This window comes from Amblyomma mixtum, chromosome 1 (genome assembly GCF_055824585.1).
Source record: "Amblyomma mixtum isolate Tamu chromosome 1, ASM5582458v1, whole genome shotgun sequence".
Classification (NCBI taxonomy): Eukaryota; Metazoa; Arthropoda; class Arachnida; order Ixodida; family Ixodidae; genus Amblyomma; species Amblyomma mixtum.
In genome coordinates, this window is record NC_143012.1 from 69002578 (window position 1) to 69025424 (window position 22847).

General features: G+C 46.2%; 1 protein-coding gene, 1 long non-coding RNA gene and 1 other non-coding gene across 5 annotated transcripts; 2 read left to right on the forward strand and 1 right to left on the reverse strand.

The window, feature by feature from the left end:
• Positions 1-1092: 1092 nt before the first annotated feature.
• On the forward strand, positions 1093-3362 carry LOC149366652 (uncharacterized). 2 transcript variants are annotated; one of them, XR_016284045.1, is made up of 4 exons: positions 1093-1275; positions 2037-2093; positions 2198-2630; positions 3001-3362. It is a non-coding gene; the product is annotated as an uncharacterized LOC149366652 (long non-coding RNA). The 2 variants fall into 2 exon arrangements; XR_016284044.1 differs by having other exon boundaries at positions 1095-1275; positions 2198-3361.
• A 1332-nt stretch (positions 3363-4694) lies between these two features.
• Positions 4695-20175, forward strand: LOC149366653 (RAB7A-interacting MON1-CCZ1 complex subunit 1-like). Of its 2 annotated transcripts, XM_089551790.1 has the most exons (8): positions 4695-4849; positions 5174-5289; positions 7181-7274; positions 7344-7393; positions 8223-8360; positions 10435-10552; positions 12475-12787; positions 15759-20175. In XM_089551790.1, the coding sequence occupies exons 1-7, from the start codon at positions 4732-4734 to the stop codon at positions 12714-12716; spliced, it is 876 nt and encodes a 291-aa protein (XP_089407916.1). In that variant the 5' UTR covers positions 4695-4731; the 3' UTR covers positions 12717-12787; positions 15759-20175. The 2 variants fall into 2 exon arrangements, with proteins under 2 accessions (XP_089407916.1, XP_089407924.1); XM_089551798.1 differs by lacking the exon at positions 8223-8360.
• A 1250-nt stretch (positions 20176-21425) lies between these two features.
• Positions 21426-21499, reverse strand: TRNAT-AGU (transfer RNA threonine (anticodon AGU)). The gene has a single exon. It is a non-coding gene; the product is annotated as a tRNA-Thr (tRNA).
• Positions 21500-22847: the final 1348 nt, after the last annotated feature.

Sequence of the window (22847 nt, forward strand, 5' to 3'; positions counted from 1 at the left end):
CGGAGCCGAGAGCCGTAACCACTGAGCCACCGCAGCGGTGCGGTATCTACCTTATTCATAGAAAAATATGCGCGATTTCATTACATTTACACACTTAGCCAAACGGCTACGCAACGCTCTTACACGCGGCGAGAGCTCCTGAATAAAATAACGCGAGTTCAGACCTCAGAATTAGTGAAAGCTGGATTAGCAGCTCATATCTATTCAAGCTTCGATAAATTAAGCGAAAGTACGTTATTTTATGCACCAGGTTGCATAAACCATGACAAAATTTGTTTTCTGTTGGCGCTGCGACTCAGTTGAGCTCACAGCGGTAATTTGTTGATAAACTGGCGCGGCGACAAGAAAGCCCTGTTTGTGGAAGGGGGAGGGGGGGGGGGGGCATTATGGCCGGCCGGCAGGAAGGAATAAGAGTGCATGGGAATTGGAACTGCATGCTAGCCGCACACCTAATGCTTGATATTGAACAAAAAGTTTCTTTGCGGTGGCGCAGCAAGACGGAATTCGATATAAGCACGAGCGCGCGTTCTAAGCGCCGGCACAATTAGCCTGAATGTCAAACTAAATGTCATTAAAACGCGTCAAAGTTATCGCTGTGATAACTTAAAAACTTCCTGCAACACAGCCACGCAGCGGAAGTATGCTCGACAATGTTTTTTTAGCGCCCGAAGCGCGGCTATATGCAGGCGCGGCCGCGGAACTGCCGCAGCCCCGCAGTCCCCAAAGAAACGCCCGCACCGCGGCGCGCCAGTCGGTGCAAAATGGCCGCGCCCAGGAGAGGCTCAAAAATCTGGTCTATACGCCGCCTTCCCGCCGCCTTCGCCGAGCTCGCTCGCGCGCTTGTCACCCGCGCGCTATCGTGTCGGCAGATCTTGGAGGCAATAATCTTTCTTGAGTCACGCCGCAGCTTGCTGCTTGGTGTCGCTCCGCACGGTGGCGATGCAGGCTAGTTTGCCACAGTGGTTTTAACCGTTTCAAGCAGAAATAAATCTTAGTGCAAGCTGCAAGTGCTTAGTTTTACATGAAAGTATTAGATTCAGTTTGTTTTTTTGGTTCTTTGATAATTTGTTTATTTTTACGTTTAGAAATTTAGTACTTCATTTGGCGTTGCAGAGGCTAGCGATAGCTACGCGCGCAAAGTGGATGCTGCGTACGTTTCGCTGCGCACTTTTTTCCGCGCTGGTTGGCACTTGACGCCGCTGCAGTTTTCCCTTTTTCTGCGGTATCGTTTACTACCAGTTTTGCACTGAGATGTGAGCCTCGTTTTCCGCAAAAGTAAGTAACCTTCCATTTCTTTTCTGTGGTGAAAGTGTCGGCCTTACTTTAGCTAAGCCTCTAACGCGCCTGATTGAACGGTCGGCTAGTGTGTCACTCCTTTGGTTTACAAATCACAAAACAGTATCAGCCAGTGCTTTACATACCAAAGTGCTATTTGAGCTTTTGTTAAGTGGATACAGCTAGGCTATGCGAGTTACTTTCTTTACCAAGGCGGTGACAATATGAACGTGACAAAGCTTCAAACCAACCAGCTTTGTTTAAGCGTACGTTGATAAGGCGCGAATTTTTTCCTAGACAAAGTCTGTGCTCTATTGCATTCTGGCAGGGTTTTATTCTTGCCAAGGACTCTCATCTGGCCACCTGTGTGCTCCAATTCTCCTTGCTGTGATTGCCGTCAGTGAAACTCCCGTTAAAAAGGCTTTGGCTATCTTCACTAAGGTATTTGTTTGGGCTAGTCGGTACATTGTTAAAACTGAAGGCATAAGGCACGAAGGACCTGTCCTGTCCTTCGTGCGCTGTGCCTTCAGTTTTTGGTTATCTTAACTGCGTCAAGCTTTTATTTCATTACGATTGAGAGCCCCGGCACAAAGGTAGTTTACTCAGTGGTGCTGCTCTGTATGTGTGCCGGCTGTTTGACAGTGCAGTGAAGTACTACGGCGCTTTGCAGGCGTGGCAGCTTTTATTTTTTGGGAAACCATTGCACCATGCACAGCTGGCGTTGTCCCTGCTTCACTGTGTGCATTTCGTTTTGGGTACAGGCTGTTCAACAGTGGTTTTCAGAGGACCTCCTTGCCTGCTCAACTTCTCAAGTTTTGGTAAGCACGCTGACACCTTTTCTTTCACTTCATGATTTCTTGTATAGGTCTAGGCTGTTTGCTAATGTTCATTCCACAAGCCCCATTATGTGTTTGTCCTTTAGGACCCCAACTGTTGGCCGGAGGAGCAAGGACCTGGTCTAGTTTCACGCAAATTAATCGCAGCACCTTGTACTTGGTTGTTCAGAAGACTTGGCCTGGAGATTGTTTCAGTTCTGAGGTGGGAATCTGGACAAATACTTCTTGTGCAGTGGTGTAAGTAATCTCTTGCCCGCTGTTTGAGCTTCATCGTACAGATTAGAAAGGGCTTGTTTGGCAATGCAGTGTTAAGAGCCTTATACACACGCACTTTTATTTGTCTTATCTTTCAGATGTGCCCCTGTGTGGCTGTCAAGGTTAGGTCCAAGATTTAACGCATCTCTTGTGTATACTGAAGTGATGCAGGTATTACCAGGACAGCAGCATCTCTTCTATGGTTTCGTGTGACGGTGCAAGATGTCAACCATCAACCACTTTTGATTCAGCCACTTCTTTCAGGTAAGAGAAAGCCTGTTTGCGAGATGCAGCTTAGGAGGTTCTGTGAGTACAGTGTGCATCACAGTAAGGCAGTGCACTTGCTATTGACTGCTTGGCTTTCAGTGTCCATGCACGCTGTTTGAATTTTGCTTCTCTTAAAGGCCTCCACAGTGGTTGACTTCTTGAGTTTATGGTGAGCCGTAGCACTCTGCTGAAATGCCGCTTGCAATGACATCATATGCTTATATGTTTTTGGTTAGCTTATTTTATTGCCTGTGCTGTCACTCCTTGCCATTTCCTGGTCTTATTTGCTTCCGACTCCTCATTGGCCATTCTACATGCACCTGACTGACTGTGCTTTTGGTTACTCTAATATTTTTCACTTCTGCAGGCTGCTGAACAGAGCTGGATTTGACTTCCCCTTGTACACCGTCTAGTTGGCATCCTCCTTGCAAGAAAAGCGATGTTTGGAACACCTAGCGATCTCTTCATTGCCGTCCACATCACAGCAACTTGATCGTCAACGCATCCGTTGTGAACAAGGCCTGGGGCCGAATGAATTTTTGATTTAACAATTGGTTGCTGCTCGACCCTTTCCCGCCATCCAAGTGCTTACCGTTGTAATGTCAGCCAAACCAGTGAAGCTACCTCCTCCATGGCTTCTAACATTAATTTCCTGGTCCCTTTCTTTTTTTTTATGGGTGTATGCACTGGATTTAATAAAGAGAAATGCAGTGACTGAAAAGTGTGCTCATTTTTCGGGTCTTTGCAAATCAGCTTTGAGTTCATTTTTGAGTATATACCAGAAAAATGAACTATAACATTTTTAAAGCTTTAGAGGGTTTAAAGGCAGCACTAAAACTCAGTCTTGAAATGCGTAAGATATTACAGGCACCCATTTCGGAAAAAAAAGGAACGTCTAAAAAAATTCTAAAAAAGTTCTACCTCAGAAGTTTTCTAGCCGTATACAAGCGTAGCGTTAGCAGAGCTAATAGAGGGCTAGTAGATGTCGAAGTCTAAAAAACTGCTTAGATGAAACTTCTTTTAGATGTCAAGCTTTTTCTTACGAGACTTTTTTTAGACGTCTATTAGCTCTTTTCGTGTTTCGTGGGTACCTTTCGACGGGAGAGAAAAATGAGAAAGAAAAGGAGAAGGCAGGTGATTTTTTTTTTTATCAAGACAACAACATATTGAGCGCACATGTGCTGTTGGCACGCGCGTGCCCGCTCAAAAAAGCCGACTTGATAATACAAGCACTTCTACTTGGACTCCATTTGAATATGCTTCCTCCCTCCGCTATGTCCGAACTTTGCACAAGCTGTAATCGAATACTGCCAGGCAAAAAACGCTCACTAGCATTGCGGCACGATCATTTTCGCTGAGGTTGAGCCAGGAGTTTTCTAGTCTACTACAGCAAATAAAACACGTTTAAAACTTTTTCTATGGCGTTTCATCCGTTTTAAGATGCGTGTTTTCACACATAACCAGCATTTATCGCACAAAGTGCCGCACGCGCTACCGGTACCAGCGCTTTGCTCGAGCCGCAACGAGCAAACGCTCCGAGCCTGTCCGGACTCTAGTCTCAAACATGCGTCACTTCCGGCGGGCCGCAATAACGCCCGTTTTTCCAGTTTCGGTATTGAAAACTCCGATTTTTTGCGTGCCTTTGGCACCGTAAATGCTTGAAACTGGAGCGTAATATTTTGTGAGTTGGTTATATTATCTCTGTGGTTTTGTGGGTAGCATGATAGGGGGGTGTACTATGAAAAAACAACCTTTTTACGGTTTGAAAAATTTCGGTCAAGTAGGCCTTTAAGGGTCTCCTCCAAATTTTTTAAAATTTATCGTGCTGTCGTTTCCTTCAGACAAAAACAGGAAAAAGGCGTTATGCTATATCTTTTTACAGGCAAACAAAAGTGGAGATTAATCCACCGGAAAATTCAAAAAGTTGGTTTCACTTTCTGCGGTTGGGTGTGCACAGAACCGAGATAAGTGAGGCAGTTACTGCGTCATTTTTTCTTTCTTAAAAAACCGATTTTCATTTTTTTTTCACTTTCGCGCATTGCCATCTTGAAGCTGCTTGGATAGGCGCGACGGTGCACGAGTCGCGCGGGTTGACGGAATGCTACGAAGAGGCCACCAACATTGGGTCGCCATGGAGGAGGCCGCTGCGAAAGAAATCACTGACGAAGTCGACAATTTAATACGAATTGTCGAGGATCTAAAGATCAAATCTGTCGGTAATGCACTTCCTCAAGTTCAGCTGCAACCGAAGATCATCCGTGCATAACGCCTCAGTCGCCGTCCGTTTTTAAAAACTAAGTACAATCCAAAATGAAACCACCCTTCACGGGCTGTCATTTGGGGCGTTTCAGCTTTTGCAGTCCGCATTGTCATAGCTTGCCGCTAAATGTTCTTGGCGTTGCCGGGTTTCAACGACAACGTTAAATCATTCGTCGGTCGCTCAGCGTTGTAACCGCGAGGCTTTTTTTTTTTTTTTTTTTTTTTGCAGCATGACATTAGGTGGTATTACTCGCGTTAACATTGCACGGTTTGTTTTCCAGTGCCGACGTTACTGGAGTCGTCGTTTTCAAAGCTGCTGGAGCTCAAAGGCCGGCTTAAACAAGACTCACTGTCGAAGGATACCTCAAGCAAAGAAGTTTTGCAGGACTTGGCGAAGGTTTGGACCTGTCTGTTGTCGCTTTCTCTGATAATCGACGACAGTCTCGCCGCCTCGGCCTAAACTGTGTGCTGGCATTAGGCTTTTCTTTTTTTTTTTTGTTTACTTCAGCGAATGAACGCTTGGTTCAGTTTTTGTCGTACAAAAACTGTGGGTAGCGATGCAAAAAGTGGTCTCGCAGGCTTCATCACCCGCAGAAGTCGACAAACGTTAGCAGGGGTAGTTCATGAGTTATACAGAGGGGTCAACTAAATTACAGGTGGGAGAAATGTAGTAAAATTTAGAACAAGGCAAAAATTGTGATGGAGGTGTGCGTTTGAACAGCTGCAGCCGCTGACACAGCCGATTCAATGGACTCTTCCCCAAAGGGCAAAAAATTGCTGTGGAGTGGTGTTTAAACATTTGGTAAAATGTACATTAGGAGTCAAAAGTCTCTAGACCATGTGCTCCGCAAACTAAGCGCATAGCTCTATAATTAGTAGCCGGCTAGAGACCACAGATGTGAAGGTGAAAGCAGGATTTTAACTTTTACCTCCACAAGTGTGAACTTCAGCAGCCGGCTAATAATAGAGCTATCCACTTCGTTTGCGGATCACGTGGCCAGGAGACTTTTGTCCCCGACTGTACTTAAACATACCGAAGCCGTATTTCGTTCTACATCTAGGTATTACAAGCATTTATGGTTTTTAGTAGTGTAGGGTTGGTTGTATGGTGCATGCTGTATAATGCATGACGAAAAAAAAAGTGTCATTTTGTGCTGTTTTATATTTTTATATAACCTTGCAAACATGTACCCAAACTGCTATTAAATGAAATATTATATCTTGACTGTATGGTGCTGGTCGGGACACCATAGGAGGCATTTGTAATTACCCATAGCATTTTTTCTGCTGTACGTAACCTGGTATTACCTCACACCAACTAACTATTCTGAATATAAGAAAACAAATGCGTAGTTAAAGTTCGAGCTTTGTTTTTACATGCAGAATATATTTATTGCGAGAAGCGACTGCCACAAGTTTAGAAAGAGTGATGCAGGCCTTGCTTATGTAGGTATTCCATGACATTATAGGTGTAAAATCTATACCAAGGGATGTGAATGCTTCGTAATACTTGATTTTAGTGCCACTGAAAGAGATTGGTGGGGCATTCACTACTAATTTGCTTTTAGCCTGGATATTATCGCTTTTGTTTTTCCTTTGTTTACTGCCAGCACCATTCCATCAAATTAGGCAGTGCTTTGTTTGCAGCATCGCTCAATTCATCAGGACAGAACAGCACAAATAAGACATGGACGAATAAAATTTGATGACGCAAGCATTCATTTCTTTATCTGTGTTTTTTTCTGAACTGTTTCATACCGTTCATCCATTCATTCATTATCCCGTTTACCAAGCCCATTCATCCGTATTGCCTGTCAGTTTGATCGGCGGAAGGGAACAACAAACGTCTCATCAGTGCAAATAATATATCTCATGTCTCTGTTTATATTGGTAATGTTGTTTATACATGTTAAGAAGTAGAATACCTAAAAGAGTGCGCTCGTCTTAATTACTCTCTATATTGCCTCAATGTTTGCACCGATTACGTTGCACTCAGCATAGTACACTTTTGTGGTCCTGTTAGCGATTCTGGACCAAGTCTATAGCAGCTTTATATGTCACAAAACGCATTGTTGAAACACATAATAGTTGCCATAGATCTTGAGGCTAGAAATGACCTTTCCTGGCAGTTACTCATGATCCTCAAGTTTCTTTACAATGGTGCTTTGAAGTCTGTCCTGAATCTCACCTGCGTCAAATTAATTTCAATGTGCATGGTATTCTTTCTGAAACTGGTTTGAGAAGTGCTCGTGCAAGAGTGTAACTGTTAACCTTTTTTCTCTCTGTAGATCGTCCTTGACATCACGTACTGCCGAGAAAACCGACTTGCCGACAATGATTTTTCAGACAGCGATTCCTTAGAACGAGTCCATGCCATCATCCGTGAGTTGTTTTGAAATTGTCTCGGCTCATCAACTTGGATCGTGTTGAACCATGGCCTTACTTCTACAGGAAGCCTGGAACATGTCGAGAACATCACGAAGCACACAGGCTTCAGCACGGTCAGTGTCCATGTTTGTGCTCGTATATGCTTATTTTAAGGCAAAAGCCTTTAATGGCTCATACTGTCGTCCGTCCGTTAACAAAGCTTGTCACACACGTTTAACTCGGGAGCTAAAAAAGATGGAAGAAAACCAATGGTTACTTCAGATAGAGGAGAAAAAATGAACCTAGAAGCTAAGTTTGATGACTGTAGAATAGATAGTTAATTTTAGGCGAAAATATCGAAATTGCGTCGAAATAGCGCGGACGTCGATTAGCTACGGGAACGGTGTGATGTCACATCCACCGGAAGTCGTCACGGCATAGTAAACATTGTCACAGAATAGTCGGAAAAACGTCGGATTTGTGTCAAATTAGATGGAAAAATGTGTAATTAAGCGCAATTAACATTTAAGATCCCCGAAAGATGTATAATATGGGTATCGGTATAGCCACGGGAACGGTGTGACGTCACGCCCACCGGAAGTCGTCGCGGCATAGTGTCCGCGATGCTGATGATGATGATACATCAGGCACGGTGTTTGATATCCGGTGCTGCTGACAACCATCGGCTTTCGAGCAGGTGGAAGCTTTCTTCTAGCCTTGTACTTGGCTCCTCTGCGCGCTTTGGGAAATTGGTTCTTTTGACCACACTTCAAGCAGACCAGAACATGTTCGCCATGATTCTCTTTGGCCAAGCTGCCCTTAAAATCAGAATCATGATCACAAGTAAAGGAATCCCAGATGAGACTGAACATGGTACATTCGCTGCAGCTTGGGTCACGTGACCAGTTGTCGTCCAGAGTTGCAAGTGCTGGGTGCCAAGCCTTGTCACCGCATTGCATGCAGGTGGTAGAGGGCCTTGGAGAGGAGCTGGCTGAATGCATAGAGTGGCGCAAGGGTGCGCTTGTCTACATGTTCTGTCAGAGCAAGGAAGGCGACGACGATCACAGCTGGCTCAACGCCAATCATGACACCTTCCTGGCGGTGAGCGCGGATGCGATTGCCTTTTCCTCGGAGCTGTTCTTCTTTATCGCGAAGCTGCCCATTGCTCGTGTGTAAACCATACCATAGAGTGGCGCTAGGGTGCGCTTGTCTACATGTTCTGTCAGAGCAAGGAAGGCGACGACGATCACAGATGGAGTGATTTTGAAGTGACTGTTTTCAGCATAACTCTGCCTGGCTAGATAATAATAAAAATAAAGGGAAAGCCACTCTAGCCAGCACGACCTAAAGAGCATATTGCCACATATCATTGTATTGTCCGTTCGTTTGCACTCAAGGCCGCAGGAAAGGGGGGTGATCATTTTTGTTCGTGACGCGAGAAGCGACCGGACTAATCTCAATTGATCACAGCCATGAAGAGCTGCATCTATGTTCTTCCAGATTACTGTAGATGATCTTGACCTGTTATCTCGAGGTTTCCTTGCCGGCTTTAAATTGAGTGATGCTGCGAGCGGCGGGCATTCGTAGTTCGACGACTGACGAGCACGTTTGTTGCTTACTCTGCCGCCGAGTGATTCAGTTCTTTTGCGGGCGCAAGTAAGCCCAAATAAAGATCTTCGCTTGCAAGTCTTGTTGCTGTCTTCCTGACCGCTGGACTGCCGTCACTACAACGTGACAATATTGGGGTTTCAAGACTGGTTCTTTTTCTTCCTCAGTTTTTATGTGCAGCAATGTCTTGTTGCATAGCTTGCTGTGGCGTAGGCCGTGGGCGTACAAATTGTGCAGTGAGATGCAAAAAAAAGAAACACAGCCCCTGCTTGTGCAGTGTGCTGCTGAGTGTAACGCACTGCCATGAATGTGCAAAACTGTTTAGCCTGGCCAAAAAAGATTGAAAAATATAATAGTTAGTCTTGCTTGTTTAGGTTTCGTCATCATCATCATCAGCCTGACTACGCCCACTGCAGGGCAAAGGCCTCTCCCATGTCTCTCCAGTTAACCCTGTCCTTCGCCAGCCGCGGCCGCCATGTTCCCGCAAATTTCTTAATCCTATCCGCCCACCTAATTTTCTGCCGTTCCCTGCTACGTTTGCCTTCTCTTGGAATCCACTCCGTTACCCTTAAAGACCAGTGGTTATCTTGCCTTTGCATTGCATGCCCTGCCCAAGCCCACTTCTTCCTCTTGATTTCAACTAGGATATCATTAACGCACGTTTGTTCCCTGACCCACTCCGCCCACTTCCGGTCTCTTAACGTTACACCTATCACTTTTCTTTCCATAGCTCGCTGCGTTGTTCTTAACTTAAGCTGAACCCTCTTTGTTAGCCTCCACGTTTCTCCCCATAAGTTAGTACTGATAAGATACAGCTTTTGTATACTTTTCTATTGAGGGATATTGGTGAATTGCCATTCATGATCTGAGAGAACCTGCCATATGTCACTTTGGGAGGTTTAACATCCCAAAGCGACTCAGGCTATGAGGGACGCTTTAGTGAAGGGCTCAGGAAATTTCGACCACGTGGGGATCTTTAACGTGCACTGACATCGCACATTACGCGGGCCTCTAGAATTTCGCCGCATCGAAATTCAACCGCCGTTGCTGGGATCGAACCTGCGTCGACATGTCTAGTTTGCGCCATGAAGTATATAACAGGCTCACTGTGGATATTGAAGCATCATCCAAAAATTGAAAAATAATAGATCCAGTATGAAGATGACCACTTTAGGCTTAGCATGCTGAAATTAAAGTGCTCGACAGCAGTCTAGTTTTGCAGGAAAGCTGGAGGAAATACAGGAGCAAAGCTGCCATGCCCTTGGGTACTTCTACCTTACAGCCTCATTTTTATATAAATGTTAGCGGTTGTCGTTCTAAGAGAAATTTTTGTATTTTATTCAGACAGAATAAAACCGGTCACATGCATCTGACTGTACAGAGTTGGTGTGGTCTCCAGAGGTTTAATGGAACTAGAAAAAAAGATGTCATTGCTACAGACCGCCCCTAGTGAAAGAATGCCCACACTGAGTAATGAGTGAATATGTTTGTGAAGACCGAGTGTCTGCTTGAAGGAATTGACAGAGCTACAGTTGCTGACAACTGTGCCACCTTTGACACTGTGCAGTTGCTGCAGCAAGGGGTACAGCATCTCACGGCGATGCTCAACATCCGCCGCCCGCTGAATGCTGAAGACGTTACGGTGCTGTCGAGCGAGTCAGACGTGCTGGAACTTCTGGAGAAAGGTCAGTGTTCTCTCATCACAAACAAGGAGCCTGGCAGCCTTTTTTTATTAAGGGACTGCGAACCCCACTGAAAAGCGAGTCTAGGTAATAGATTGTGTTTTGATTGCGTCAAATCTCCTCATGGAAAAGGGCAGGGTCACCAATTCTACGTCGCGAGCCGATAATGGGAGCTCACCCCGAGTCGTCGTGTGACTGAAGCCCATTGTAGCTGTAGTAGTTGTAGCCTTGGCTTGATGATCAAGTGGATTGGTGCCAAGCCAAGAGAGAGGAGAATAGAAAAGGAGGAGGAGCGATTGGAGGGACGACACAGCTATTGACGAATCTTTTAGCTAAGCCGTGGCCTAGTTTAGTCAGTTTTTTTTCTTTGTTCGCTTTTTTTTAATGCATTGTGAGACATCGAAATACATACAACATCAGTGGAATGCCTTTTTAGGCATGTAGTTATCTTGCCTTCGCATTACATGCCCTGCCCAAGCCCATTTCTTCCTCTTGATTTCAACTAGGATGTCATTAACCCGCGCTTGTTCCCTCACCCACTCCGCCCGCTTCCTATGTCTTAACATTACACCTATCATTTTTCTTTCCATAGCTCATTATGTCATCATCATCAGCCTGACTAAGCCCACTGCAGGGCAAAGGCCTCTCCCATGTCTCTCCAATTAACCCTCTCCTTCGCCAGTTGCGGCCACCGTATCCCCGCAAACTTCTTAATCTCATCCGCCCACCTAACTTTCTGCCACCCCCTGCTACACTTGCCTTCTCTTGGAATCCACTCAGTTACCCCTAAGGACCAGCGGTTATCTTGCCTTCGCATTACATGCCCTGCCCAAGCCCACTTCTTCCTCTTGATTTCGACCAGGATGTCATTAACCCGCGCTTGTTCTCTCACCCACTCCGCCCGTTTCCGATCTCTTAACGTTACACCTATCATTTTTCTTTCCATAGCTCATTATGTCATCATCATCAGCCTGACTACACCCACTGCAGGGCAAAGGCCTCTCCCATGTCTCTCCAATTAACCCTGTCCTTTGTCAGTTGCGGCCACTGTATCCCCGCAAACTTCCTAATCTCATTCGCCCACCTAACTTTCTGCCACCCCCTGCTACGCTTGCCTTCTCTTGGAATCCACTCCGTCACCCTTAAGGACCAGCGGTTATCTTGCCTTCGCATTACATGCCCTGCCCAAGCCCATTTCTTGCTCTTGATTTCGGTTAGGACGTCATTAACCCGCGTTTGCTCCCTCACCCACTCCGCCCGTTTCTGATCTCTTAACGTTACACCTATCATTTTTCTTTCCATAGCTCATTATGTCATCATCATCAGCCTGACCACACCCACTGCAGGGCAAAGGCCTCTCCCGTCTCCCTCCATTTAACCCTGTCCTTCGCCAGCTGCGGCCACCGTATTCCCGCAGACTTCTTAATCTCATCCGCCCACCTAACTTTCTGCCGTCCCCTGCTACGTTTGCTTTCTCTTGGAATCCACTCCGTTACCCTTCAGGACCAGCGGTTATCTTGCCTTCGCATTACATCCCCTGCCCAAGCCCATTTCTTCCTCTTGATTTCGTAATAAGGGAGTAATTACTCATTGTCATCCACCCGAGCGCAGCCATACGGCTACAAAGGAAAGCTATACAGCTTTCTCAGAAACTTCGTAGTTCAAGAAAAATTCGTCCTGGTCCGGGGTTCGAACCCGGGACCACCGCTTCACCGGGGCAGTCGCTCTACCAACTGAGCTAACCGGGACGGCAAGCTTATGGTAGGGCGAGAGCGAATTGATCAATTTCGGTTAGGATGTCATTAACCGGAGTTTCTTCCCTCACCCACTCCGCCCGCTTCCGATCTCTTAACGTTACAGCTATCATTTGCCGCTTCACCTGCTTCCTTCACTCGAGCCACCTCTCTTGTACCCTGACGATGCAGGTATCTACAGCGACGTGCACGCCCTGTCCCTGATGTATGGCGGCGAGATGTGCTACTGGTTGGTGACATACTCGAGACGCTGGGACCGGCCGTTGGACACTGCGCAGGCGCTGCCGCTGGGCAAGCGGTTGCTGCAGGACTACATCGGCGCCGTCGAGGGACCCCTGCAAGACGCCGGCTGGAACTGTGCTCGTGCCCGCATGCTCCTGGCACAACTGGACGAGGAGGAGGCGCAGTGCTGAAAAAGTGCACCGCAGCTGGCGTGAAGCCAACGCGAGACCAAGCCAAAGACAAAAGCCAGACGGGATGGAAGGTGTGTGTGTGTTTAGTCTTGGTTGGATGATGTTCCAAATGAGCTTTCGCATGAGCCCTGCCGCGGTGGCTCAGTGGTTACGGCGCTCGGCTGCTGTCCCGAAAGACGCGGGTTCGATCCCGGCTGCGGCGGCTGAATTTCGATGAAAGCGAAATTCCAGAGGCCCGTGTACTGTACGATGTCAGTGCACGTTAAAGAACCCCAGGTTATCGAAATTTCCGGAGCCCTTCATTACGCCGTCTCTCATAGCCTTAGTTGCTTTGGGACGTTAAACCCCAATAAACCAAACCAAACCAGCTTTCGCATGTAACCTGGCAGTTTACCAATATCTCTCAAGAGAAAAGTATACAACAGGTGTGTCTTACCGGTACTCACCTGTGGGGCAGAAACGTGGAGGCTAACGAAAAGGGTTCAGCTTAAGTTAAGGACAACGCAGCGAGCCATGGAAAGGAAGATGATAGGTGTAACGTTAAGAGATCGGAAGCAGGCGGAGTGAGTGAGGGAACAAACGCGGGTTAATGACATCCTAGTTGAAATCAAGAGGAAGAAGTGGGCTTGGGCAGGGCAGGTAATGCGAAGGCAAGATAACCGCTGGTCCTTAAGGGTAACGGAGTGGATTCCAAGAGAAGGCAAACATAGCAGGGGGCGGCAGAAAATTAGGTGGGCGGATGAGATTAAGAAATTTGAGGGAATACGGTGGCCGTGGCTGGCGCAGGACAGGGTTAATTGGAGAGACATGGGAGAGGCCTTTGCCCTGCAGTGGGCGTAGTCAGGCTGTTGATGATGATGATGATGTAACCTGGCTTGCTGAACATTGCTTCGGTATCTATGGTTTCTTGCTTGGCGTGAGGTCCTTGATTTGATTGACATTTGCACCCACACTGTGGTGGAGCCACAATGGAAGAGTGTCTCAGTACGGAGATTGTTTGAGCGCATGGTAAAGCGTTCCAGATGGTCACAATGAAACAGGAGGTCATGATGAAAAAGGGGGGCGCAAACAAAACGAAGACAAGGAAAGAAGGCAAAAGGACGAGCGCATTTCCTTGTCTCCATTTTGTTTGCGCCCCCCTTTTTCATCATGAAGAGCTTCCAACTCGCCCAACTATCCATTCTGCTGAAACAGGAGGTATTGTGACTTGCTTTACAGTGTGGATATAGCTTTGGCACACAAAAGTGTGCATGTCCCTTCCTTTTTGGGAGGGGTAGAACCAATATGACGCGTACATTGTTCAGCGTTGTCCATGTTAGCAGACTCCGAGGACAACTGCTGAGAATAAAAATTGAATCTATAGCTCTTTCCGGCTGTGCTGATATTTTTCCGGCAGCAAGAGTTGCACCTATTGCTGATAAAATTGCATTTAAAAATTTTCTCGACTCTCGACGATAACTCGTGACGTCAAGACCGAAAAGGACTCCGTGATCACAGTTTGGAAGTGAATGGCTCTGTAGCCTAGCCTCAGAGATCTGCACGAAAAAAACTGTCTTGATGCGCTGCAGTTTGCGAAATCGGCCAGTGATGGCAGTACCTATATTTCATTTTATGGCCTTTTCTAGCTTATAAGCAGCTCCATTGTCAGCAACAGTGGCACATTTTATCGTCAGAATGTGGTAATCAGACATTACAGACCAGCTTATGTTTGTCCTCTGTGTGCCTTACCTCGGTGTCCCTTACGTCTGTGTCCCTTACGTCTGTGTCCCTTATGTTTGTATCCCTTACGTCGGTGCCCCTACATTGGTGTACCTTACCTCGGCCCTTGCTGATTATTTCAAAGGAGTGCGGACGCCAACTTTTTTGTTGTGCATTTTATTCTTTGAAGTGATGCGCGAGACGTTTGTACAATGAACTGTCATCACTTTGAACACGCTTAATCCGAAGTACTGGTTTATTCGAGCAGAACCTGTTGTCCCATCACTATGAAGTACATTAAAATGCTTTTATTATTTTAAACCCACATAGTTCGAACAGCATTTTAGTCCCCTTCAAGTTCGAATTACTGATAGTGAACTGTGTACATCTACCACCCACGCATAACTCGCCTGTGCCCCAGTAAGTGGTTTGTAAGTGATGTTCTTCTCTGATGTGGTTTTGATTTGGGTACAGCAAATGGTGGCTATGTCGTAGGTGTTCATTTCTGGTCGCACGAGGTATTAAAAGATTGATATAGTCGTAGAAGACAACGGACGAGGACACACAACTGGAATCATTCTCAGAATGATTCTTAACCAACTCGCTCAGCAACATACCTTGCTCAAGTTCATCTCTAATACAAGGAGCTCTTTCTTAGCACACTTGTGTCGCTGAGATAGAGTCGCTGCTTTGTCGTTTTAATTCACTACAACTTTTACAGTTAGCTGAAATGGCAGTGAATGAGCAAGCAGCTAAGTATCTTCGCAGCTTTTTTATGCCTTGCCTGACCTGTACTCAGCTTTGCTGTCATAGCCACCATCTGGCTTGTTGAAGATGAAATGATGGAAGAGAAAAAAAATTCAGGTACAATTCATTTACGGGGTGCACGCACAGTCTACATGGCATTTTTAACCTTGCGGATAACTATAAAGAAAAAACATAAAACCAAAATTTGGTGTCTGCGCTCCTTGAAGAGTGAACAACCTCGCTACGGCATCGTTTACGATAGGAACCTTTCAGTGATGTTAATGAAGCATGGTTCTGTACTGTATCATTTTGATACCAGCATTTGATACTGGAACTCTCTTGGACATCTCATGGACATCCTTAACATCCACAGGACGTCCAAGGAGGCTTCAGTGCCCATTGGGATAGTATAACTCCAGTCATTCCTGCTGTGGTACCACATACCTGGACAAATGATGAAAAAGGACACGGGTTTGGGATTTTTGTGGCTCATTGTTGCGAGCACAATGTCTACAAATGCTGTGGTGCGCAATTGTAGAATTTCAGCACTTCCCCTCGCCCCTGATCTGCTGGTATTGTTTCCTTTTGCATTTCCAGATCAACAGTTTCCTGTTGGGCGGAGGACGGTCACCATCTCACCACTCTCTCTCTCTCACTCACCGTACTGCGGTCAACGATTTGATACACCGGCCTTTGCATTGCAAACTGTTCCCGTGACATTGTTCTACCCCCGACCACGGTCACGGAAGCAAGTGTCCACCTGTGGTCGGGAGTGTTGGTGCCGCGGCTCATTTTGCTGGTTTCTTGTTGTACAAGGTACTAGATAAACACGCAGCTAACTGCAGGCGTCGCGTCGGGACTGTAGCTTCGTGCCCTCTTTTTGCATTTTCTATGCAGTTGCACGCTTTATAACTTGCACTTCTGATGCTCCCAATTCAACTGTGTCTGTACCGAGCAAACTGGGTTTGGTACGGGACGAATTGGCCCTCTTTGTCGGCGTCCCCACCACCTTTTGGGTGGTGTTAGTTCCCCAAGTCTTCCCATAACAAGATTGGCACTTCCCAATGTTACCATTGTACTTCATCTCAGTAGTTTTCTGCTGCACTTCGGAAGCTACAAAGCGTACCAAGGTTGTGTCCCATTATTCAGATCAGTGGATGGAGCATACACATTCCCGTATGCTTTCGACTAGTCTGGAAGTTGGCTAGAGGAGCGGTGTCGTAATATTATATCCTCCCTGCACACCCACGCCCCATAAACATTTGTTGCTGACTGCTCTGCATTTCATTTTGGTTTTTGGAGGAATCTGCATTTCAATGCCATTTCAATTCTTACGTAAACCAGTTAACGAGACGTAGTTTTTTGATATGGTGCAAAGCCATTGCATACATTATTGCAAGAGCAGAGCTCGTACCAGTTGCGAAACTTCCCATAGAGTTCAGTTATTGAAATTCAGTGGTCTGATTGGGCTAGAACTTCCGAGGTTAAGGAACTGTTGCTATGCCTGTGGGCAGTAAAGTACACTCTGTTCTTTTAGAAACTCCTGAGATAGTTAACAAGTGTAGCGGTGTCTGACCACAAGGCCAGCAGAAATGCATTGACGTAACAGTCAGAGAGATAAGAGCTAAACAAACTGTACATTTTAGCGTTTTTCAAGTGTTGACTACAGTTGGCGAGTTTTTATATGCCACTCCTAGCTAGTGTGTCCACGTGCTAACCTCTGCGAAGTAGCCGCAGGGAATAGTCAGGCTTTGAAGCAGTTTTGCAGCTGGCGGGGTCAAAGGGTTCTGGTAAAAGAGAACATGGCGATGTCTGTCAGGTCAGCAGCTGCTTGCTTCACTACGAATCAGCAGTGGCTTCAGTGCTGTGTTGGAAATTCATGCTTCCTAATCTCACAGTGAAAGAAAATATGTCACACAGTTATTTTGAAATGAGGACCACTATTTCGGTCATTTCAAGGCTTTATAAAAAACCCAAGAGATAACCTGCATGGGTTAAGTGAACGTTTTGAACAAACCCTTCTGGTTACCACAGAAACGTGGCTTGAAAGCTAGATTGATGAAATGAGTAGGCTTTCCTTAGCTCGTGACAGGCGAAATTTGATAATCATTTTAGAATCAGTTGCTTTCTTATTTATAGACATCACCTGATTAGCCTCCAGGTGCGACGAGCTATTAAACACATGACGACATGCAGACAAACTCGCCCTATATCAGGCACTCTCGTTGCTTATTGGTTTATTGTTCAAGTGATCCTGTAGCTTCCAGAGCTCTGTAGGGCACTGCTAAGATGTGCATGCTTACATTTCATAGTGTATGCAGTTTTGGTAGCTGGAGACATCTAAGACTCCCTGGTTCGTGTACCGTGACGTCCATATATTGCGTCCATGGTGTTCTTGTGCCCGTGTGATTTGCATTGCATTTGTAGTGAAGTCCATCCAAGTTCGCGTTGTCTTTCATGCTATGTCCGTGCCAAAGAAATTGTTGTGAAGCGGTCTTATTGCAATTTCAAGACATTCTTTTGTTACGTAGATTGTACAGGTCAACTGGTAGCGTCGTAGTGAGCGACTACTACTTCAGCAGCATTTAGTGGCTGGAGCCGAGAGAGTCATACTTGATGATGGTGATGATTTAATTTTAATGGTGTAAGGGCAGAATATTTATACTAGAGTTAGGGGAGTGAAAGTCTGCAAACCTCTGTATAGGGAACATGCAGTTCAACAAGCAAATAACGGAGTAATTACTGCACATATGTTCTAATTTTAAAGGCATCTTGAGACAGCTTATCAAATCACTTGCGGCGTCTTAGGCCATCAGCCCATCTGGGCTGCTGACTTCGATGCATTTTCTCGTCTCTGCTCTGGAGACACTGCTCTGCTATATACGGATGCTTCCCATTATGCTTATGTTCTCACATACAGAGTGGCACGGGCTGGGACTCGTTTTTTTCTTACGTTTTCTTCTTAGTCCCAAATAATCTTAGTCCCAAATAATCCTTGCAGGGGTAGCATACGCTGCTTTTCTAGGGTGTTAGCTTTCCCACAGTTGCATATTTGCTGTTGTATGTAGTTTTTCCGAAAGACGCCTTTGAGTACGAAGAGGTGTTCGGCTTCAGCTACTACACAGGATTGAATGTTCAGGACTTATTTCTGTATTTTTTTTTGTGTTTTGATGTGTACAGTACGGTCCACTGTTACAGGGAACATGCGGTCGCGTGGCATCTGCGCTTCGTGAAGCCCAACTGCCTAGATGCGGCGAGAATGGGTGGCACCAGGCGCATGCACAGAAAAACCAGCTGCCACGCTTACTGCGCATGCGCCTTATGCCGTCAATTCCTGCAAGTCCTCGGCCGTAGCGCTTCGCGAAGCGCGGAGGGCACATGATCGCATGTTCCCTTTAACAGTGGACCGTACTGTACAAGAGCCAGCACAAATGATGTTGAGCAGTGGACTGCGAGATGTGCAGTAAGGTGTGAAGTTGTGTGGCACGAAAACTGTGGTGTGGTGGCTACTGCATGGTGATGGGGGAAAGTGCTGTTCTAGGAACAGTTATGTCCGATACTACAGCTTGCTGGTCCTGCACTGATCATTCCATGCATTTACGAACATCCGTCAGAAACTCGTCTTGGGGGACCACACGACATCTTTGGCAATGCCGTTTCTTGTGTTTCGACGCGTGTGTACAATGTTTCTCAAAAATTATTCGACCACAAAACAGGTGACTGGAAATCGCCGAGACTCTCAGCGAAGCTTTGTTCCTCTTCAGGCCCTCTAAAATACCATAAAGTACCACTATTCTTGCCTTGCACTGTGGGCTTCATTTTCTTCAGGGCTCTCTGCAGGCCTTGTTGAGGAGAAATCACCGCCACTGTGCCGATACTCTGAAGGCCTTGATATTCATCTTCATCGTCTACAGGCCCTGTTGAGACGACGTGTGCTCTGGAGGCCCCGAGAACGTTTGAAAGACATTCCAACTTCATTCTCTTGGCAGACTGCAGGCCTTATGGAGATTCACCCTCACTGTCCTGGTGTTTTCGGAAGTCTTTGGACACTGGCAGGGACATTTGGCTTAGTATCATGGCTGCCTTCGGGTGTTATTGAAAAGGCCACTGTCACTGTTTCAACATTCTGGAGGCCTTGGACTCTGGAGAGGACCCTTTAGATTCAACAAGGAGGGCAATCGTCCTTTGTCCCGACTATACAGACCTCACGAGTTCTTGGAGCTAAGCTCTGGAGCCCTGCTGAATTGATAGGCGACTGTTCTGGTCACGTGTGAAGTGGCTCAAAATGCTCGAGGACTACTGTACATTTGCCTAGAGTTGATGTGCGTGGTGATGAGTGCAAGTAATGATTTCATTGGGGCAAACATGTGCTGTCGTTCGAAAGTACAAAAAGTGAAATACGTCGTGTGCGTAGTTGTCGCACATTGCACCTGCATGTGACCAGTTTACGTGCTTCCCATGCAATATGTAACAGAAGAAGTCGGACCGATACTCGCACAACTTCGCTTCGGCATGTCTTTGATCATTCACAGTATGTATTTAACTCTGTGTTCGGAACCAAATGTTTTGCAAACGTGTACCAGCTGTGGCTCTTTTTTATTGTCCAGTTTAGACGGAAGCACTGCATTTGTACAGATTAAAGTACCCAGTTTTCTTCATACCTGTGGCTATTGAACTGAGGGGAAGTGGTAAAGTCTTTGTCAAAAGTAACTAGGCTGCACGGTTTGTTTCTCATTCATATATTAAAGCTATTACACAATCCCTCAAGCTGTAAATCTCTGTGTGGTAAGGAGAACCCCTGTCCTTGCCTTCAAAGAACTTTTTGATCTTTAGAGAAGCTGTAAGGGCTGTACTATACAAATCAGAAGCAAGCCATGCAGCCTGGCTACTTTTGACAAAGACTGTACCTTGGTTGCAAGCAACTTCAGCTCACTGAAAATTTTGTTTAATTCGGTAGAGATGGAGGAGCTATAAAAAAACATGCGTGATGAAAAATAAAAATGTGCAAACATAAGATGGTTTGGTGGCAATGCTGAATAAGCATTCAGGCTTCTGCTGAATAAGCAGGCATTGTTTGGGTGTTCAATCTCTGTCAAAAGTTTGCAGAACAGGAACACTTCCACTCTAAGCTGCAGTCGGGTACAAACTTTTGATAAAGATTGTACTGTATGCTTATGTTCCTGCAAGCACACACTCAGTAGCTTTGTCTGCGTAAGTCCCATGACATGTTTAGCGCAAAAGCTTGCAGTGCATGACTCACCTATGGGGCAGAAACATGGAGGCTGACAAAGAGGGTTCAGCTTAAGTTAAGGACAACGCAGCAAGCTATGGAAAGAAAAATGATAGGTGTAACATTAAGAGATCGGAAGCGGGCGGAGTGGGCGAGGGAACAAACGCGGGTTAATGACATCCTAGTCTAAATCAAGAGGACGAAATGGGCTTGGGCAGGGCATGTAATGCGAAGGCAAGATAACTGATGGTCCTTGAGGGTAACGGAGTGGATTCCAAGAGAAGGCAAGCGTAGTAGGGGGCGGCAGAAAGTTAGGTGGGCGGATGAGATTAAGAAGTTTGCGGGAATACGGTGGTCGCAGCTGGCGAAGGACAGGGTTAACTGGAGAGACATGGGAGAGGCCTTTGCCCTGCAGTGGGCGTAGTCAGGCTGGTGATGATGATGATGCATGACATCAAGATCTACATTGGGAAATGCAGCTGAATCTAATTGTCCTTTCTGTTCAAGCAGCACCCACTGCTCATTGGTGCGCTGGTGAGCGAGTTATTCTGGCAACTAGCTGCGTCCAGATAGAGCGGCCCTCCAGTTCGTTCACCTCTGGCACCATTTGTGCATGATGGCCAAATGTGATCAAACGCTAGTGTTCCCACTTGCGGTGACTTTGATTTGAGAAAGAGACGTTCAGAAGATGTGCGGAATAAAGCAAGATTCTTCTGGACTACTGTCATCTTTTACCTTCTCGTTATAATGCGATTCTTATCGAATAAAACAGTTATCTGACTAGCTGTGGCATTTCATTCCGCCATGACCGTGCAGTCAGTTTTCTGACATCGGGAGTGGCTGGTCTCAATGAAACAGCTTTCTGGTCAACGAGTTTAATGAGCTCATAACGCACGTAACTGGCATATAGCTATATAGTGATAGCTATGTAATAAGGGAGTAATTATTCATTGACATCCACCTGAGCGCAGCCATACGGCTACAAAGGAAAGCTATACAGCTTTCTCAGAAGCTTCGCAGTAAAAGAAAAATTCGTCCTGGTCCGGGGTTCGAACCCGGGACCACTGCTTCACTGGAGCAGTCACTCTACCAACTGAGCTAACCGGGACGGCAAGCTTATGGTAGGGCAAGAGCGATTTGATCGATAACTCGAAGTGAGAACTGTGTTGGTCAAATGTTTGGTCAACTGTGTTGGTCCCCTAAACAATTGACCATAGTGATAGCTATATAGTGATGCTGGCTGCATGAACAGCCAGCATCACTATATAGCTATCACTACAGATCACTATATAGGGAGCTGTCAAACTAACCTCGCACCAAGCTCGACACAGCGCCATGGTTTTGAAAGCAATTTCCACTCCTATTCTGGTGTGAAGTTTGAAGCAAAACGACAGAAGGGAGAAATGAACGACTTGTACCTGCTTTAAAATGCTGCTGTAAGCTGCTTGGCGAGAAAAAATAGCTGTGTAATGACGGATGTACAACTCTAAGCACAAGGCAAACATTTTTTAGTAACCACTATTCGGTAGGTCTACATGCAGTCCAAAGTTCGTATTACAGAGCAGTCCTCTAAGCATATATTAGAGAGAGCTTGCAAGAGAATACGTCGAGAAATGGTTGCCGCGGTGGCTCAGCGGTTATGGTGCTCGGCTGCTGACCCAAAAGACGCAGGTTCGATCCCGGCCGCGGCGGCTAGAATTTCTCCTCCAAAGAAATTCTAGAGGCCCGTGTACTGTGCGATGTCAGTGCACGTTAAAGAACCCCAGGTGGTCGAAATTTCCGGAGCCCTTCACTACGGCATCTCTCATAGCCTTAGTCGCTTTGGGACGTTAAAGCCCATAAACCAAACCAAACCAAACGTCGAGAAATGGCGCTCAAAGCTTCCACATCTCCGTGGGCATTGTCTTAGGCTGCTCGGGAAGTTTGGTTTATGCTTTACGGGGGTTTAACGTACCAAAGTGGCTCTGGCTATGAGGGACGCCGTAGTGAAGGGCTCTGGATAATTTCCTCCTCCTCCTAGCAGTGAAATGATGTCCGCTCCTGTAGAGGTGCCTTTCATTGGGACAATGTCCAATAGGGGATATTCAAAATTCCACAAGTGCGCTTTCCCGCATAACAATGTTGTCCCAAACAAGATGGCTGACCATGCATTTCCGGCTGAAACAAAGCAAGGAAGACTGGTTTTTTGTTTGATTCTTCCAAAATACGTTTCTTACATTCTATCCACACCTTTAGCGCCTGTCCTGTAGCCCACGTAGTTCCTTTATAGCGAAGTCGGCCATCTTGTCTGGGGCAACATAGTTATGTGGGAAAGCGCACTTGCGGAATTTTGAATATCCCCTATTGTTCTTCTGTCGCATTGAGATTGTTGTCTAGGCCCCTAATGAAGACGACACACTGGGCAATATCTGCAACGTCAGTGCTTTCGTCAATGACGAGAGAAAAGGTTTCGAAGT

Coding starts and splice junctions, on each gene's coding strand:
- LOC149366653 (XM_089551790.1), top strand. CDS start 4,732: ATGCTACGAAGAGGCCACCAACATTGGGTCGCCATGGAGGAGGCCGCT. Junction 4,850..5,173: donor TCTAAAGATCAAATCTGTCG/GTAATGCACTTC, acceptor TTTGTTTTCCAG/TGCCGACGTTACTGGAGTCG. Junction 7,275..7,343: donor ACGAGTCCATGCCATCATCC/GTGAGTTGTTTT, acceptor TTACTTCTACAG/GAAGCCTGGAACATGTCGAG.